The following is a 19949-nucleotide window of genomic DNA, read 5'->3' as shown; positions in this document are numbered from 1 at the left end:
GGGAAAAGCCTGGAATGCGGCGAGAGGGGGGTGGGGGGGGGGGGGGGGCTGCTCAGTGAATGAGATTTAGGCTCTTGGGTCTTACAGGCTTTGGAAAAGTTTGTCTTGTAAGTCATCAGGCCAAACCTTGTGACAACGAAGCAAAAATAACTTCATCTGACTGATTTCAGGCCTTGGAACAGAAAGATTAATTTGTGAAAAATAATTCAGAGTTTCTTAAATTTTATATTCAGAAATTCAATCATTTTAAATATTCTGTAAAATAAAAAATGAATCTACCAGATGGTAGTAAAATTATTGTACACTTTATGGGGAGAAAATAAAAAACATTACACCAACCTTCTTAAATACTATGGTTTCCTCTTCCCAGACAGGATTAACAGCATTGCCTTGAGAGGTCTTTGTCTTCAACGCTTTTCGTCTTGTATCCACAGGGAGGCCAAACATGTCTACTTCTACATATGTACCAACCTTTTTATCAGAAAGAAACTGACCTGAAATTACCTAGAAAACAGAATATGTGTGGCTTTAGTAAAGTGGTGAACAGAAAGACTTTGGGAATTCTGAAATTTCTAGCTGGAGAACTCAGATTGGTGATGGTACTTCATTTCCCAAAAAACCCTCCCCCCGCCCCGCGCACTATTTTATATTGCAAACATAGCAACACAATGCACGTAGTGCTATGGTAAAAGAATACATCAGGTTAACCCTGAAGTTGTGTGTAATTATGCTGCAGCAAAGATAATGAGATGCCTTGGTTTCCTTCCAGTCTAATGCTAGGAAAAGAAAACAACTGAAACAGAACTCTTCTTCTAGGCATTTCTAAACTGGGAGATAAAAGGAAAGGGTTTGGAAAAATTTGTTACAAAGCATAGGGCAGAGGGTTAGCCTACCAATGAGTATATAGATAGGCACATTATGTACTCTACCGCTGCATCTCACACAATCTATGCAGGGCACGCAGAAGGAGCCGGCTTATGGAATTGCCCCATTACTCATGGATAAAATACAGCAACCTGACAGCTAATGAGCAAGTGCTTCCACCCCACTTATTGCAGTGGTTGAAGAGCATGCTCAACAACCCACGCAAGTTGAGACTTTTCAAGCATAAGGCTGTGTGGATTTTCAAAAGAGGTTTCCCGCTACCAGCATACATTCTGCCATCAGTATTTAGTACTCTACTATGAAGAATTGCATTAACAGCCTCCAAGTGGGTATCCTCTTCCTTACAATTAAGAGAAGATATTTGTTCAACTGAATAGGCCTATTAATATTACTGTTTCAGATAACTTAGGGTATTACACCCAGAGGAACAAATATAGCTATTACTTTTTAATGAAAACCTATCATTTTAATCATTTATACTCAGCAGTGTATCTCACATTCGTCACTGCCTTGTAAGTTAACCTGTGCTAGGGGCATTTTATGTTACTTGAAATACCCTACTTGAAATAACATACTTAAAAAATAAAAGCGTAACATTTTTAACCCTTTTTAAATACATCAATTTCCTGGTAACTATTATGAATTTAAAAAAGGAATTAAACTGAGAACAGAATTAAAACTACAGGAAAAGCAAATTTACTTACTATATAGCATTCCTTCAAAGTATCTATTTCTGAGGAAATGAGCAGTCTTTGAGTCTGAAAATTAACATGTGACCCAGCACAGATGAGTATTTTGTTTTCTCAGCTTTGAACCCAGCCAAACTGTCTTCAAACATCAACAGTAGTCTCAGTAATTGTATACATACCTTAACAGATAAAGTGTTGGCTACTATTCCATCCACAATGCCTTCTGTAAATGGATCAAAATGTTTGTCTGGTCTTCTCATGAACTCTGGTTTTAGCCGGTATCCACATTTGCCATTGTATTCATACATTCCCATGTTTATTTGCATAGACAAATCTGAGCAGTAAGAATTTAAAAAAGAATTAATATAGGATATGCTGCAATTATAAAAAAACCCCATTAAATAGCAAAACAACACTTTATTTAGATTATGTTTTTGCAACTGAGCACACTGTGAAGGAGAGGTATTTCTTGCGCGCTGCTGTCATTTAAAAGGTTTCAGAAGGTTCTTTATTATAAGATTTCCCTCTCCCTCACAGTGACTGATGTCATTAGGGAAGGCTACCTTGAATTCACAGAATCATAAAAAATCAGGGCTGAAAGGGACCTTAGGGCTAACTAAAGACAGTCAAAAAGCCAGATGCTAAATTGATTCAATCTTCATAGGCTGGTGTAAGCTGCATAGACTGAACCAATATGCAAGTGAACAGACATTCACTTTTGATGCTGGAAATGCAACCACATGCCTGCAGTAGTCTATGCCAGAAGCCAAAGGATGCTAGAGCATGCCTCCCTGCTCAGCTGGAGCAGACAGCTTAGGCCAAAGCTAGCTTGCCCACCCTGTAAGGGGCAATTTGGATGGGAGATGCAAAGCATCCTGGGATGCTGGGGGGCTGTCAGTTAACTTGAATCTGGAGGAGATCTGGGATAGAAATTCAATAAATTGATGTAACCTAAATCAGTTAAATATGATACTACATCCATCCAGGTTGATCTTAAGCCAGTTTTGACCATTTTGAAAGCAGTTTGTGCGCATTGGACTTCTGTTGTGTTACATATTTGAACTGGCTTCCAATCACTTATACCAGTTTATGAATAATTTCTGTCCATAGCCCAGGAGGTCATCTAGTCCTACCCCTGCTCAAAGAAGCACCAGCCCCAAGTAGAACATCCCAGCCAACCGTTTGTCTAACTGGGTCTTAAAAACCTCCAAGGATGGAGATTCCACAACCTCTCTGGGCAAACTGTTCCAGTGCCTCACTATCTTCCTAATGAGAAAGTTTTTCCTAATATCTAACCTAAATTTCCCTTGCTGCCACTTGAGACCATTGCTCCTTGATCTGTCATCTGCTACCACTAAAACCAGTTTAGCCCCATCCTCTTTGGAACCGTCCTTATAAAAAAGTATGAAATTCTCCATAGCTTCTCCTGAAGCTGTGAGTTAATTGTTCAGATCTTTAAGAGGCATTTACCACATACGAACATAAAATCCCTAGTAGTGTAACGAAGCATGGGAGACTGGAGCACCAACCCCAGGTGCCAACTTCAGTTGGAGTACAAAAATAGCAGAAACCATCACTGCTCTCTTACCTACTACTCTGCCAGCAGCAGCACAGCTGTGACCACTGCCCCATGGGCTGCCATTGCTCAGTGCGCAAAACTGCCCAGTTATGCCTCTGTAAATCCCATTGCTTTTCAAGACCTACTTTTGAAAATAGGATTTAATCGTCTAAGATACTTTAGCTTTGAAATGCTGAGTAAAGCAATGGCTAAATAACCTTTAAAAATCTTTACAGCTTCTTTAATTTGAAAGAGGTGTTTTATGTTAAAAGGTAATAGTGCTCATAATAATAGCTACAGGGGGCCTCTGAAGACACAGCTCTGTCTTTAGAAAGTTCAAGATGGTTAAAATAACAGTTTCTGAAGCAGATGCACAAAGTTTTTTGTTTTAAATCACTTCTCTGAGCATTCACAACACCAGGATGAGCTCCTTCAAACAACAAATGGCAGTTTAAAACTTGCAAAGTTGCATTTATGAACCGCTATTGGAAAGGAGCCATGGGGATGAATACTGCACCATGAATTCAAGATTTTTTTTGCCACAAATGATGAATAGAAAAACATTTGGGGGGAGGGGAGGGCTCTCCACACTGTTAAAATGAAACTGAAACTAATCACTGAAACCATTACCTCAAATCTGAAGACAAACCTTGGTGGTTGTTGTAGGTTCTGGTTGGAGTCATACGGATATATGGAATTGACACATCTTTGATACTTTGTTCATTTAGCAACCAGTTTCATCCAGTAGCACAAATATCAGGCATGTCTGAGTGCAATTTGTCGTTTGTGTGTGCATATACACCTTCTGGTGTTTATGGGGCTGAGTGCACATGCATTTTGGGGAAGAATATTCCTATTAGGCCCTCCTATGAAAATATTTCCTTGTAATTATGTATAGTGTTTACAACAATGAAGCCCTGTTCTGTTTATCATTTTGTGGGGCTACTGCAATAAACATGAAAAATAACAGTAACTGTTATTGGAAACTGAAGCAACGTTAACTGTATTTTCACTTTATTATACTATATAAAGCAGTCATCATTAACAAGTCAACATTTAATGCAATGCATACGAGATACTGTAAGATTTTCTGCTACCCAGAAAATAAAGTCATAAGCATTTTTCAGTTGGTGAGGGTAACTTGGCAAATGCTGACTTCCTAATGGTGACCACTGCATGTGAGCAGGTGAGACTAAGGTATAATGCACAATTTTTATATAATGTACTAATTTTGAACATTGCAAAAATCGAGTAAAAAGAATAATCCAGCAGCTTCATCACACCAATCAACAGCTCAACATCTTTCCACTGGGCAAAACTTACTTGGCTTCTAATTAATAATGTATTCAAGAAGCGGAAAGTGCAGCCAACAAAATCAAGGAAGTAGTGAGACTTACCTACAGTTTGGAAGTTAAGGGCAACCATTTGACAACCAGCATTCCAGAAGACTTGTGGCATGTAGTTTGAAGAATCTACACGTGTTCCTTTTGGATAAATTCGGCTAAGCTGCATTTTGTTGTATCTAGATGATGAATGGTTAAGATACAGTACATCTGGCAAAATTATTAGCTGCCTATTATATCATTTCAATCTTCAAGTACCGAAACTCTTTACAGAATGATAGTTGCTCACTTATGGGTGTTCTCCAACCATGCTTTTTTCAAAGATCCATGCTCTTTAGGAACAGCGAGCCTTTTCATGTGTTGTGTGAAGTGAGATTATAAAATGATACTACCACCACCCTTAGTTCCTGTCTGGATTAGACAAATACTAAAGAAACAAGGAATAAGTGTGTGCATGCAGATCTAGAGGATAACAGCTTTGCAGAACTCCAGTTATAATTATGGTAAGTAACTTAGTCACTTCTTAATATGCTTCTACAGACGCAAATAAGCAGTAGCAATCCTTCCACAGATGGACTGAGGAGTGCCCAGTTACAAAGTAACTGCTCTCCTGAAATAAGTGTTTAATCAACTTTCTACATAAAGAAGGCAATGTTGATTGTTGGATATAAACTCCATATGGCCAATCCACAAATTTTAGATGTGGGAATATGTTACAGGCTAACTCTTAACTAATCTTTGAAATGGTATTTTACCTGAGACACTCCTTGCGAACTGCAGGCTTGCACACTGCACTCCTTGTGAACTGTCAGGGGGGCACCAGCCCCGCCGACAGCGTCAGTGACAGCTGTTAAGGGGGGCACCGACCCCATGGGGGGTGGGGGACGTGCACCCCCATGCACCCCCTACCAGTTGCCTATAGTGGGGTGTGTGTGGGGCATGGGGGGCTCCAAGAAGCCTCTCGCAGGCTAGAACTCTGACAGTCTGCAAGGGAAAAGCCATGGTTTCCCACATTTTTCTCCATTAAATAAGAATCCATTTTTAAAGTTTGTTCATGACCCTTTCATATATTCTTGTGACCCACTTCTGGATTGAGAAATGCTGGGTTTAAAGACTATCTATCTATAGTCCCAGCCTTCTTGCAAAAAGGTGAGTTACCCAGATTATTCCTATTGGACAATTTTTCTCCATTTTTAATTTATCCATTATGCTACCATTACTTTTATGTTAACAACAGGAAAATAAAGGAACATATTCACTAGCTTTTCAGACTTCCTTTTCCTTGTTGGGCTTTCAGTAGCATAATGGTAGATGGACAAGTGGGACATGAGCCATAGGCCTTGCATAAGGGGGAAGACGGGCACTAGAATGGAACTAGGGGGCACTTCATCCTCCTGGTCCTCCTTCACTACTGCACATTGCACTTTCCCTGCAGTGGCTCCAGCAATGGGGATGGCAGAGAAATGTCAATGGCATACACTACAGAAGCAGTGGCTGGTGGTTCACTGCTGCTGGGGAAGATGTCAACTTATTGCTTGATGCTGAAAAGTAAATGGCTGCTTGACGCACACGTTGGCAGCAAAAAAATGAGGTAACACTGCCCCCAGTAGTATCAGACCTCTGGCTGCTGTCTTTGCACCACGCACCACGACTGCCCAAGGCACAACACAGAACAGTTACGCCTCTGTGGGTTTTCAATCTGTATTTTATAACTCTCAGTCACACTTAATGATCATCACTAGACTTCACTTTGACTACCAAATAAACTCTCATCAGCTCCCAGCCCTGCTTATTAATCTAAGACTTTGGTTACACCATTAAGTTGGGTTCCAAATTTCTGAGACTCATGACTCCAAATTTCAGGGAAAAAACATAACAGATCTTAGAGTCGGAAATGTACATAAGGACTCTTTTTGAATGTTAAGGATACTCCACAAATTCCACTGGAGACTTTGTAAGTTGCTCAAGCCCTTTGGTTTCCACGAAGGATGACATTTCAAAACTCCTGTTACGTTCTATAGTTTACAGGAGAGAGAGAAAAAAAAGAAAGAAAAACAGAATGTGAGAACATACTAATATATGAGGTAGAGTTGTAACTGGGAGGGATCATGGTATCATCTCTATCCCATTTGTCATTCAGACATGCATGTTTCACTCCACAATTCAGATCACCAAATGAGACACAAGATTTCCTTGGAGGGCACATGAGGAGGCATGCTAAGGACTGTTTAGACCCTCTGCATGGAACCTTGCATGGCACAGAGTAACTGAAAAAGTTGCCTAAAAGCGCATGATGATGGGAAGCTACAACCACACGTATGAGGGACATTTCTCCACTGCCAGGTAATGAGGCTTTTCATGATGCTGCTGGTTTGGATGCATGTGTTAGCTTAGGTATGTATAGTGGTATACTTTTAAATGCACCTAACCTTCAGATTAATAGGTTTGCACCTAACCTTCAAATTAATAGGTTTTCCCTAGAACTAGCACAATCATTATGGAGTTTTGGCCTGATCACAAGGCAGGGACTAGCAGGCTTTGCAAATGTAGCTATATAATTAGATGGCTAACTCCAAATGAAAGCCACTGACAATTTGTGCCTAACTTGTTCATATACTCTTCTGTTAAAAAAGAGAAGCAAAAACCAACCAAACAAACAAACAAAACACACCCACAAACAATGCAGCTGGCTGCTTCTTTAGGTGCCTGAAAACCTTTTGTAAATTTTTGCTCTACATACTTGTAAAAGGATTGAGGTTATGGCTCAAAGGTGTATTTCCTAGAGAATGTTTCTTTTTTCAATAGGAAAATATAAGGTGCTCACTTCAAAAGGCATCACCTTCATGTATAGACCAAGGACAGAACATTTCAATAAAACAATTTCCTAAAGACAAAAATGCATGAAAACACAGTTTATTTTTTAAATGGAAACTACTTTCAAACCTCAGCTACATCAATGCAATTGTAAGTACTATAGCAAAGAGCTGTTCTTTGCACAGTGCTTGCTCACCCTATCAAGTCTGCTACCCTGTGGAAATGCTCCACATGCAGGATAATAGGATCTTTCAAACTGTAAGTCTTTCTATTCCTAGGGTTAAAATAAGGAAATAGGCATGGATGATAGCAAAGAAGAGTTTGCTTATGACTGTAATAGGAATTTGGAAACTGTTCTCCTGGATCAGAGTAGTTTTCCCTTTAATCCTATTCCCTACTGTGGCCAGTGCCAGAGCTTTAGAAGAAAAACTAAATAGTTTGATATTCCTATTATTGGAGGTGTCCAAATTATCCAGCCCTGCAGGCTAAATGGGCATACCTGAGCTAATCTGAAGGCCAGACTAGGACTAGCCTCCTACAGAGCACCCACCATGCTGCATCCTGCCTAGGCTCCACACATGCCAGCCCCTAGGGCCAGCAAAGGGCATGTGTTGCCCATAGCATGCAAGCTAGAACTGGTGCTGCAGCCTGCAACCTGAACTCCCTGTACTGCATGCAGCACCAAGTTCAGCCCGTGCACTGTGAGCAGCGTGCCAGCCCCCAGGGATGGTGCAGGGTGCAGGAAGGACCTTGTGCTGCATATGGCACAGGGGGTCTTGGGCATGGGTTGCATGTACTGCCTGTATCATGCATGGTGCCAGGTGTGGTCTGCATGCTATATACAGCGCGCACGGCCAAAGCCAGCCCAGAGATCCACAGGCCAGATCCCATTGCTCCAGAGGCTAGATCTGGCTCATGGACCATATATTTGACACCCTGTGTTATGGTAAAGCCTGTTCATATGGGAAGTTGCATCTTTACTCAAGACAATAAAATGATGGTTTATAATCTGAAGCCCGTGGATTTATAACCCTTCTGAACATTTTTTTCTGTGGTAAACGCAGATGGTCTAAATAAACATCTGATCCAGTTCAACTTCTACTGAATTCCTCATCTTGCTAATACACAATAGGGTTATAGGATGTAGCCATGTTGGTCTAAGGACAGAGGCAGACAAGTTTGTTTGGATAAATCTGATATCTTTCATTACACCAACTCAAATAGTTGAGTTGATCTAATAAAAGATATCCGATTTAGCCAAAGAACCTTGCCTGCTTAATACACAATAGAGCATTCTTCCTCATCACTGCAGCAATCAGCTGATGCACTGCAGAAATGCTGTAGTACCTTGCATCATGTCTGTTGCAACAATGCACTAATTGTGAGGTGCTGATCTCTCCCTCTTCAAGACAGTGAAGAAAACAAAGATCCCCAGAGTTTCAGGGAGATATGGAGGCTTCAAACCACTTCTGCACCACCTAATGTCTAGCCTACTACAATGGCTTAAGGCAGCCCTGTTATAGGCAATCCTCATTCCTATAGGTACGAGCTGTAGCATGATGTTATATGCTGCAGCCCTGCCTCAGCATACCCCCGTCCCCACTTGTGCACTGACCTGGGGCCTTCATGGCCTTTCTACTTGGCATAAGGGGGCTGGAGCAGGGGAGAGAGTCTAAGACTAAACTTATGGTTCAAAGGGGCCAAATACATCACTACGAACTTCAATTTGCATATTCAAACTGGAGAGAACAATCTTCCTTCTCTACTTGTTATTCAGTGCGGCGTTCCTTGTGCACATCCTTCTTATGCATCAAAGCATCACCCTGCAGTGGAAAACTCAGGTCAAAAGCCCTCCAGCTTATGCAATTTTTCCTTTCAATTTTTTTTCCAAATTAGCTTTGCACATGATTCCCTTGGGGAAAATAATGCTTCACATTCCAATGAATAATGAGCTATGAAGTTTGCCTAGAGGTTCCTACAGTATGAGGAGCAGATTCTCATTCATCAAAACATCTTGGCATTTCACTGTAAACAAAGCAAATAGCCTGTGAGTTACATCTGAGTCTGTTCTCTCAGCTCCTAAAGTTCTCAAAGGCAAGGCACAAGTCAGAGACAAAGCTGAAGTACATTGTGCTATGGCAGGTCTGTCTTTAAAGTAATTTTGTTGCAGTCACCAAAGTGCTGGAGTACCACAGAAATGGCCTGGCCAGCTCACAGTGACCAAATTAGAAAACCAAGAGGAGAGAGGGTAACATGGCTTATGATTTTCCCCCTCTCCTGCACAGAAACCAGACTGAAGTTGGCAGAAGCTTTCCCTCCTTAGAACTGGAAGGTGAGCAGTGACTCCCTACCACTTACTGAAGAAAAGGAGCTGCACAGCTGTACGGGATCAGAAGCTACAGTACAGCAGGATCCCTGCAGGGTGCTCAGAGGTATTACACTTTCAAAGAGTTCTCCCTGCCACAAAGGCTAAGTACAGACAGTCAAAAAGCCAGAGTCTGAATCAAGTCAATATTCATAGGTTAGTCTAAGCTGCATAGATTGAACCAATACACAAGTGAACAGACATTCACTTTTGATTCCGGAAATGCAGCCACATGCCGGTAGTGGCCCACGCCAGAAGCCAGGGGAGGGAAGGGGGACCTCAAGAAATCTGTTACTCCCATGACCTTCACTGAGGTAAGACTAAATATACTTAGGCCATCCCCAACAGATATCTGTTTAACTTGTTCTTATTCCATAACCTTCCTGGGTAGCCTTTTCCTAAACAGTTAGGAATTATTTCTTAATAACTAAACTAAATCATCTTTTTGGAAAATTAATCTGATTTCTGCTTTTCTTTCCCACAGTGGCCGTGGGGAACAATGGGTCACTGATCATTTTACTGCCACCTTTTATGTACTGGAAGAGTGTTTTCATGTCTTAGCTCAGTCTTTAGTAAATTAAGTAAACGCAGGTCTTTCATCCTTTCCTTAAAGGATATGCTTTTTAAACCTTTTTTGCTTCCTCTCCATATTATTTACATCTTTTTATAAAATGTAGTACCCCAAACTGGACAAAGTACTCCAGTAGAGGCCTCACCAGCTGTGAGTATGGCAGGCCCACTACCTCTCATGTCTTACATAAATTATTCCTCTTAATTCCTAGAATCAGAATTGGCTGCTTTGTGGCAGTCTCTTTGTATCACAACCTCTTTGTTCAGGAAATACAAGTTAGCTACTTTTATAGCCCATCTGTATAATATTCAGAGGTTTTAATTCCTAATGGAGCAGATTCCCTCCAGGGATATTCTGTACCCTCTCCCACAACTAAGTATTATCATGTCTTTCAGTCAGATTTTCAGCCAGCTCACTTTTGTCTAAGACCCTTTATAGGCACTAAGGCTTTCTCTGCAATAGCATTTCTAATCAAGTTTCTCACCTTTGCCTGACCATTGCTATGGCCTTACCAGCATCAGGGAGGTTCATGCAGATAGGCCAATAGTACTTAACTACTTTGGCAACTTTGTGGTATGAGAATCTGAACAGGCGTCAGCATTTCCAAGACCATGAGTTTTATCCTTCTGTAGTCAGAATATGGATTTCTAATAAATAAGATAAGAGAGGTAAACTGTAGACTGTTTATGTTCCACAATGGGAAGATTTCCGGAGCCTTTATACTAAACACGTCATTCATTTTTTTTATTAGATATGAAAAGCACTTTGGCTGATGACAGCTCAGAAAGAAAAATCATGTGTCTCCTATTAAAATGACAATGAAGCATGTTATTGATTCTTTATATGCCCAGCCACATTCCTCCTCTTCCACACTGAACATTCCTTTTAATGATTATTTACTTTAAATCCTGTCATGTCCTGAAACGGCCACTGTTTTTCTTCCCAAATATCTATCCTCTCCAGGGTTATTTGACTTCAATATGACCTCAGTGGAAAATCTGAGAAAGATGCTGCCTTCAACTTCTAACACTCCAAGGAAGGAAAAGCAACATTTTTTTAACTCTATTTAAAAGTGTTGTGATATGGTTTGTGGGATAAATATATCACCCAGCCTTCTGATCCAAAAGGAAAATGACCCTAATAGTGCAGAAGTTGATAACTGTAAATGGTACATCTATGGAACATCTTCGTGTTCAATCTGCTGAATAATGATAACAATGGCTATTTTTGAAAACTTAAGGAAAGATGGGAAATAGGCCAAATACACAGGAGATGCTCTGGTAAGACCCATTTCCCTCCATGGTCACACTTTGCAATCTGGTTATCAGATGATGACCAAATGAGACCAGTATAAAGTGGGAGTATAACTACCTGGAAAGTTTTCTCAAAGAGCAGTTATCAATATTTCACTCCTAAACTGTGATCCCACAGAGGCCTGCTCTGAGCTGAGTTCAGCTCAATATTTTCTGATTGACTGGAGGTTATGCTTCTAAAATATGTGGATAACATCAAGCTGGAAGGGGTGCCCAAACTCTGGAGGATGGGATCAGAATTCAGAATGATCTTGTTAAATTGGAGAAATGGCCCTAAGACAACAAGATGACATTTAAAACCTGCAATCTCAAATGTGAAGTGGTACACTTAGAAAAGACAAATCAAATGCATCAATACAAAATGGGTAATATCTGTCTTGGCTGCAGTAATGCGGAGAAGGGTCTTGGATCTGTAGTGACAACATACTAAACATGAGTCAATAATGTGATGCTGTTGCAAATAGGAAAAATGCCATTCTGAAATGGATTAACAGGTGTGTTGGATGTAAGACAGAGGTAAGTATTTTGCTGTCTTTGGGGCTGGTCAGGCTTTGTCTGGAGTACTAAGTTGAGTTTTGGGGCATCACAGTTAAAAATAAGATCAAGAGGAGAGAATCCAGTAGAGACCAACAAGACTGGTAATATGTTTAAATAAATGATCTGTAGGAGGAAAGGTTGATGGACTTGCATTTGCTTAATATAGAAAAAGTAGATTGGAGGGAGAGAGGAATGGTAAAAAACAAACATAAAACCTCCAAAAACTTCTAATACATAAAAATATAAAAGTCATTAAGTGTCCTCCGGGGTCACTATAGGAAGGACCAAAGAAATTAGATTAATTTGCAGTAAAAATGATTTTAGTTGGAGATTAGAAAAAACTTTCTGTTAGAGTAAAACAGGCTATCAAGGGATTTTGCAGAACCACCTTCATTGGATTTTTTTTTGTAGGAACTGGTTAGACAAAAATATGTTGGGGGGATATCTAGGGTCTTTGAAGCACCAATTTCACCTCAGCACAGTGAGTGGGAGTAAATAATTTCTTAAGGTCCCTTTTCAGCCCTCCACATTTATGGTCTTCTGAACAAGGATCTTAAATCATTTTTGCAAAGTTGAAGTCAACCTCATAGTACCCTTGGCTAGTAGGTCTGATTAGCCTTATATCTTTATTTATGTATTTGTTTTTTTACCAGTGAGGACACTGAGACACAGGCAGAGAAAAAAAATGACATAAAATTTTAGGAAAAAAGGATTTACGCTCCTTTTTGCTTCTTGGCAGAGCAGATCAATTTGAGTAATTGCTTCAAATCACTAGAATTTATTTTAAATAACTGATTTACCTCAGGTTGAGGCTTTGTAAAACTAACTGGAAAATTTGTTCTACTGCAACTTTAGACAAAACTGTGTAATCAATTACATTATTTATGGATGGGGGGTTTTTTGGTTTTAGTTTGTCAAGAAATGCCATAAATGCCCCACTTGGCAGAATTCCTCATCTGAATTTACAAAACTGATGTGAAGAAAAAAGCAAAACATTAAAAAATTAAAAATTAAGTCACATGAACAGTCCCATTAATTTCAAGGAGACTATATCTGTGCAGAAGCTGAAGCATGTGCATAAGCTTTTCAAGCAATCATATCAAAAACTTAAATCTTAATAGCATAAAATCTTTGACACTTCAACACAAAGTTCTTCTGTTCTAACAATGAGACGTTATTTTCCTTCCATCAAATCAAGTTACCAGGGAGATTTTTAGTATACCCAAATAGAAGCTCAAACATCACCTTCTAAGGGCATATTATGGCATCCAAGTACTGGTGTTCAACTGTTGCCCACAGGGCTATATAAACTGTCCCACCGGGCTCCCTACTGGTTTGGGAACCTGGCAGTGGGGGAACTGGTGGCAGTGTTAATTGCAGTGGCTCTTGAAATCACAGCTATTAATGCTGCCAGTGCTTCCCTGCTGTCAAATTTCTGGACACATGGGAAACGCCGTGCATCTGATGACACAGCCCCATGCATCAGATTGTGACAGTGTGTGAGGTCGCTCCACAGCTGTATCTGGTGTCTGGGGCTGGGCCAGTACACCGGATAACACTTGTGCACTAATCCTGCATGCTGACCCCACACTGGATCTGGCCTGCAGACTGACCCTGGCTGCAGGATCCAACCCATGCCACTCATCCAGACTGTAGAGCTGAAAGGTTGAGCACTACTGGTCTGGGAAATTAAGTCCTAGTGCGCTCCCTTGCTATAGAGCATTGCTATGGTGATGTAGTGGCTAAAAATAACTGTGCTTTGCCGGCATGGTGCAATACGGGCTGATACTGCGCCATCATTTAGTACTTCCAAAAAAGAAGTACTAAATGACAGTGCAGTAACAATGGCACTATAGGGGCGCATGTAGACATGCTCAGTGACTTCAAACTGCAAATACAATGAAGCCTGGTTGAAGCACTTCAGCATTTCAATATTGTGCAAGCTTAATAGGTGCAAAGCTTAACAGGTGCATAGGTGCAGAGCTTGCATAGGTGACTTATTTATTGGTGCTGTGTTTAAGTCTGTGTAGTTCTCACGGTAGAGTTGTTAATGAGGCCATGGACTTGGATCTCTTTAGAACAGATGAACATTTTAAGTATGACTCTCTTTTTTTTTTTTTTTTTTACAGGGGAAAAATAAACCTGCTTATAAAATCTGAAACATTCCTAGCAATTAGGAAACCAATTAAAGAAACAAGAACAAAACATTTTAGTGGCTGAAAAGTATAAAATGGAAAGAAAACAAAGTACTGCCAACAAGTAAATTAAAGCAAACATTTTTAAATTAAAAAATTGGCAATTAAATTTGAAAATCAATCTGGATTGATCTACACCCTATTTTTTATGTTTTGTTTTTAATATACCTTTCATGATCTTGTTCAAGGCCAAGAAGTGAATGAGCAGAACTAGCTGGAAAGAGACTCCCATACACCTTGCCATGTAGGTCACTTTCTAGCTGATAGACAAAACTTCTACAGTAATTACTTTTTTTTACTCCACTATACTGTAATTCAGCACTAATTATAGTGTAAGGAACATCCTAGGTATAATCAAATGAGAACATAATATATTTGATCAAAGGTCAAAATTTAAACCTGCTGTGTATAATATGTATATGAACTGTTCTTTGCAAGAGGTAGAAATCAATAGGGGCAAGAACATGTAGGGGAGAAATCTATACCCACAAGCTTTGGGTAACTGAAACATCATTTTTTTCTGAAAGCCTGGCAAGACTCACCCATACAGTTTCTATCCTAGGAGAAATATTTTTCTCTTTGATGTGTGTTCCTAACTCCTAGTATTGCTAATGAAACTTGTAAGTGTGCATCCAAGAGCTTCAGGGGAGTGTGTGCGCACGTGTGGGCAATCTTTTTTAACATATTTCTTTGGGAGAGTAACTTTTGTTCTAATTAAGTTGCTGTTATTTATATCACTAGTAGAGATTTAGGTATCTATAACTGCTGCTTCTCTCTCTTCCAAATTCTCCATAAATCCACTATAAATTAAAATTCCATAGCTTTCCCTTAACAAAAGCAACAACAAAAGCTTCAAGATGGTGTTGTAGCCTGTCAAAACACAGTGAAACGGGACAGGTAAACAGCGGGGGGTTCTGCTCCTAAAAAGGAAAAGATGCTGCAATGTTTATTAAGGATGCTGCAAAGTGCATTCCCAGCAAGACGTTTTCCGTGCAAAACAGCAGGGGATGAAGTTATGGTCTATTCTATACAGTAGTTTGATGCAGAAATGATGGAATTTGCATGAAGGGGTGGGCATATGTTTATACTTTCTCTCTTACGAGGGTAAATGTAAGCAAAATGAAAAGCTGCTAGTTGTTTCTGATGGAACACTTATGAACGCATCAATCAAACTAAAATGTGCCTTAGCTTGTCATAGTGTTTATTTACGAGCATATTGGAAGGGCAAAGATTTCTTTATTTCCATAAATATCTGCACCACTGTGCCAGCAGTAACTGGAAATAAACCTGAACATTAAGAATTGGGCATATCTCAAAATAAATGCAAGTCTCCTATGCCCTTGCTAAAGGAGAATATTTCCTATTACCCTTTGTGGGAGTTATGCACATGCATCAGAGAAGGAAGAGTCATTGATTCTTTATGTAGATTCTTCTCTTCTATTTTTTGTGATAGGCCCGTAGCTGGTTTAGACAGTCATAGATCTATTGATGACAATGGAGCTATGACAATTTACCTAGGCAAAAGATCTGTGAAATAATCAGTATTATTGTTAGAGCTATCCACGTGTAAAACAAGGGAACAATTTCTTAACTCATGCCTAATATAAAGCAGTGCTGCTCATATGACTCAGTATACTTACTTTTTGATATCTCAAATGACTCAAACTTCACCGGCTGTATGTAGTTCACCAGGTTGGACATTTCTTCAGTGGCCATGGCTTCACTGCCAGCTGTGCCCTTGAACAGGAATGGGAAAGTGTTATGATTTGGGTATAACAAAATTCACTGGCAGGATTTCTATGCAGTACTGTAAAGCACCACCCTAAAAAGTACTTAGATGCCACTTCTTATTGAAGATCTGAGCCCAAACACATGAAGTCTACCATTGACTTAAAACAGGTGCAGGATAAAGCCCCAGTTCAGGTGTGTTCATTTTTACCTGCACACTACCTGGTGTGTTTTCTCAAAAACATGCAATCTCAGCCCCCCACCCCTCCCTTGGACTTTTACAGGAGTATTCCACATGTATTGTCCTTCCCCCCTTAAATTCTTCTTTTGCTGGACAAGGAAATTACTTTTTAAAAGCCGAATCTTATCAAATGAAATTAACCATGAAAGCCAAGAAACCTCTTGGAAGTACAAAATCCAGAAAGGATGACATTTTATGGGGACACAATGTGTACAAGTCTTGATTAGCCTTCTGGGATTTTCACATGCTCATGATGAGAATGTACCATGGTATTTAAAAGTTGAATTATTCAGCTGATATTGTAATTCCTATACAGAGTTGTAGCATCCATAGGGAAGGAGATGCATTAGTTTCAGTTCTGAACAACGTTGAGCAAAATATCAGCACTCAGGAAAATGAATGATAATAAGTATGGCAAATACAGACTCAAGCAGACAGTTATAATTTCCCGCAGAGTTAGCTGTAGAACAAGTAGCTGTTTAAAACAGATAAACAATGTCCTACTTTTAGTGAGTTCAAATCTAACTGAAAAGAACATCAAGCCTATTAGGAGACATTTTTAAAGTTTGCAGTGCTTTTTAAACTGCACTGCTTTGTCTCCAGTAGATGGCAGACCAATACTTAGGAATGTAAGGCAAGTTCAACAAGCTCTGGAATCAGTCTTAGAAAACAACTGTATAAGTCCTCACTTCATCCATCGATGATTTTTTACAGTCATCATCATAGTCATCATCATCATCGCTCTCAATCTCTGCTTCTCCTGCAATATTTGAAATACAATAAAATTATCAGCTGACACGATAATTATAAACACCAGAAATATTAATGAGAAATATATCTATCTACTGTTGGTATACAGGAGTCCATGCTTTAATGTGGACTGCCTCTCATATCACAAACCAAATAAACTACTTTCAAAGGGTTTATCCAGACTCAGGATTGCCGAATTATTCTTTGGAATCTATCAAACAACTAACTCCTCATGTTTTTATGAAGTCACCAGAATAGCGGTTCTCAAAAAAGAGTGATCTGCACTCTCCTATGTCTGAGGAAGGGCATGTGTGCTCAAAAGCTTGCAAATAAAGATTTTTTTTTGCAACTATCTAGTTGGTCTAATAAAAGATATCACCTCCCCAGGAGTTCTGATTACATGTGCTAATTTATGCATTAGTGATATTGTATATTGCCAAGAAAGGGTATGCTGGGGTTCAGGGTGCTACCCTAGGACAAGATGGTCTAGCATTCAAATGTCTACACCTGTCCAATTTTGAGCAAGCCACTGAACCTCTTTGTGCCCCCTTCTCTATCTTGTAAGGATTTTGTGAGGCAAAGGCAAGAACATGAGATGCTCACATACCACAGTAAGGGGGGCCAAATAAGTATCATAAATGGAGCACCTTGTTTCTCAAAATGTCTTGCACCAAGATAATGGGGTAACGCCCCGGTAGAAACTGGCATAGCTCCTTTGAATTAAACATACGTTTCTCAGGTTGAACGATCTGTTTCATGAATGGTGGTCAGCACTCAGGTGGCATAGCAAAGGCACACCGGCAGAGGGCAACATAAACCAAACAATACGAAAGAGCTGCATAATAATGGTTTCCTCAAAATATCCTGAATGGGTAGATAATCTTAAACAACACGGATTTTTAAGCTTTGTTCTCAAATATTGTAAGATGACCAAATCCCTACAGGCAGGGCAGATTCTTTGCTGCTTTTAAAAAATTATGTCCCCTAATAATAGAATAATAGTATTCTAATATTAGATTGCGCCCAGGGGGAAAGAAGTACGTGAACACATCTACAATATCAAAATCTCACCTTCTGCCTTCAGAGGGTGTGTCCCCACAAGTGAGAATGTGCATTTCTCTGGGGACAACTAGCAGCAACACATATTTGTGCTGCTGCTAGCTGTCCCTAGACACGGCCTTGCATGTGTGCTCTGGTGTGTGGCAAATTGCCCCAGGTAGAGCAGGGGAGGCTGGGGCCAGCACCTGGGCTGGCCTCAGCAGCTTCACCTGGGACCCTGGGGCCTCCAGCGGCTCCAGCAGCAGCAATCCAGCTGCTCAGAGCCTGGCCAGCTGCCGGAGTGCGGCTCTGGCCAGTCAGGCTCTGGTTTTGGGAGGCACGCTCCGCTGTCACGGACCATAGCTTTTTTAGATACAGGGATCAGGGATTTCCCAGTATCTAATTTTGCTGCCGCACTGCAAATGTGTAGCACAGTAAATGGAATCACCTGCACTGTGTGCATTTCATGGAGCCTCAAAAGGCTCTGAGGCACCACAAACTGCACATACCTGCTTGTGGGGACGTGGCCAGAATTTCTGTTGTAGGTTTGACTTTAATAATCTGTACAGTGTTATTCTTAGGAGGAACTCTGAAAACTGAATTTTAACTGAAACAGAAGATCTAAATGAACTTTGCTGGATCTAAGTACACGCAGAAGAGGCCTGATTAAAATAATGTGAACTCCTTTCACAATTGAGCTGTGACTGCCCAGGCTGGATTTTCTTCCAGATGCTGATGTTGAAATGTCAAACTTTTATTCACAAACACATCTCTGTCTGAACATTTCATTGAAAAAATAACATGATTGCTCAACAGGCTCAGGGGATAGCTTAAGGGACTTCAGCATGCTGCTAAAAGCCGGCAGCATTCTTACTGGATTTGCAGTGACAGTCAAACCTGGCTGTGGATCTCTCAATGTAGTCATTTGATTTTCCAAATAAACTCATGTCCCAGAGCCTATGAAGTGGAAGGAAGGAGCAGACCATTGCCAATTTGCCCTAGCATATTATCCCCATGGCCAAGCCATAGCACACATTAGTGAGGCCAGGTAACTGGTAACTCACTATTGCTAAAAATGGTCACAGATGGAAATTGGCAACATTTTCCCTATTTATTTAAAAATATTTTACTTCAAAGTTTCAAGTAAGGTTCAATTTCATGTCCAAAAGCTATTTCCAGATAGGAGAAAAAGCAGCAGTAGTACATAAGGACAGGTCTACAAACCTGCTGCAAATTACTACAGTTTGAGGGTATGGACAAACATGCTTGGAGTGACTTCAAAAGAGGATGGGGCTGCAGCCAGGAGTGTCCAGCAGCCGTTACACTGCAATTGTTACATGTGCATGATCCTGTAGTGGTACATGTGGGCTAAATCTCCTCAGCTTTGACCCTGGATGAAGGAGGCTTAAACTTAAAAGTTCAAGCACCTTTGCTACATGTATAGCTACACGCTTGTGCACGTTTCAGCCATATCAGCTGCAGTGTGGTCCGACAAAGCACCTCCTCCTCCTGTTTAGAAGTGTAAGTTTGTTCATACCCAGAGAAATTAGGAGACATATTTTCATCTTGTGAACTTGTCATAGATAAGGGTCTACCCAAATTGTGACTGTGCGGATTTCCCAGAAATTGCAAAATTGGGTAATCTCCACAAAATCCTTAAGGGGAAAAAAAACTTATTACAAATCAAATGCTGGCTCCCCAGTGGGAACCAGCAGTCCTCTCAGACATGCAGCCCGCCCAGGAGAAAGGTGGAAGGAGGCCACTGGCATGAAACCCTAACCCTAACCCCTCTCCACCAATCAGCAATGAGAGATGGTGCCACATGATGGACAGCCCTCTCAGTCAATCAGCAGTGAGGGGTGAGACCATTTGACAGACAGCTCTCTCCACCAGGGCTCCTCCGCTAATCAGAGGCATGGGTG

General features: G+C 40.5%; 1 protein-coding gene across 5 annotated transcripts in view; it reads right to left on the bottom strand.

Annotated features, from left to right (window-relative positions):
- Positions 1–19949, bottom strand: part of PLCB1 (phospholipase C beta 1) — a 737260-nt gene that overhangs the window by 168088 nt on the left and 549223 nt on the right. For all 5 annotated transcript variants that reach the window (XM_025202227.1, XM_025202200.1, XM_025202212.1 and 2 more), the window contains exons 14-19: positions 16929–16999; positions 15911–16007; positions 6406–6490; positions 4530–4654; positions 1754–1908; positions 340–504 (exon numbers count right to left, since the gene is read on the bottom strand). In XM_025202227.1, coding sequence (XP_025058012.1) covers positions 340–504; positions 1754–1908; positions 4530–4654; positions 6406–6490; positions 15911–16007; positions 16929–16999 — 698 coding nt within the window. The remainder of the gene's footprint in view (positions 1–339; positions 505–1753; positions 1909–4529; positions 4655–6405; positions 6491–15910; positions 16008–16928; positions 17000–19949) is intronic.

The sequence above is a fragment of the Alligator sinensis genome, unplaced genomic scaffold (genome assembly GCF_000455745.1).
Source record: "Alligator sinensis unplaced genomic scaffold, ASM45574v1 scaffold140_1, whole genome shotgun sequence".
Classification (NCBI taxonomy): Eukaryota; Metazoa; Chordata; order Crocodylia; family Alligatoridae; genus Alligator; species Alligator sinensis.
The sequence above is the reverse complement of the archived record's forward strand: the minus strand, read 5'-3'. Positions and strand labels throughout refer to the sequence as shown.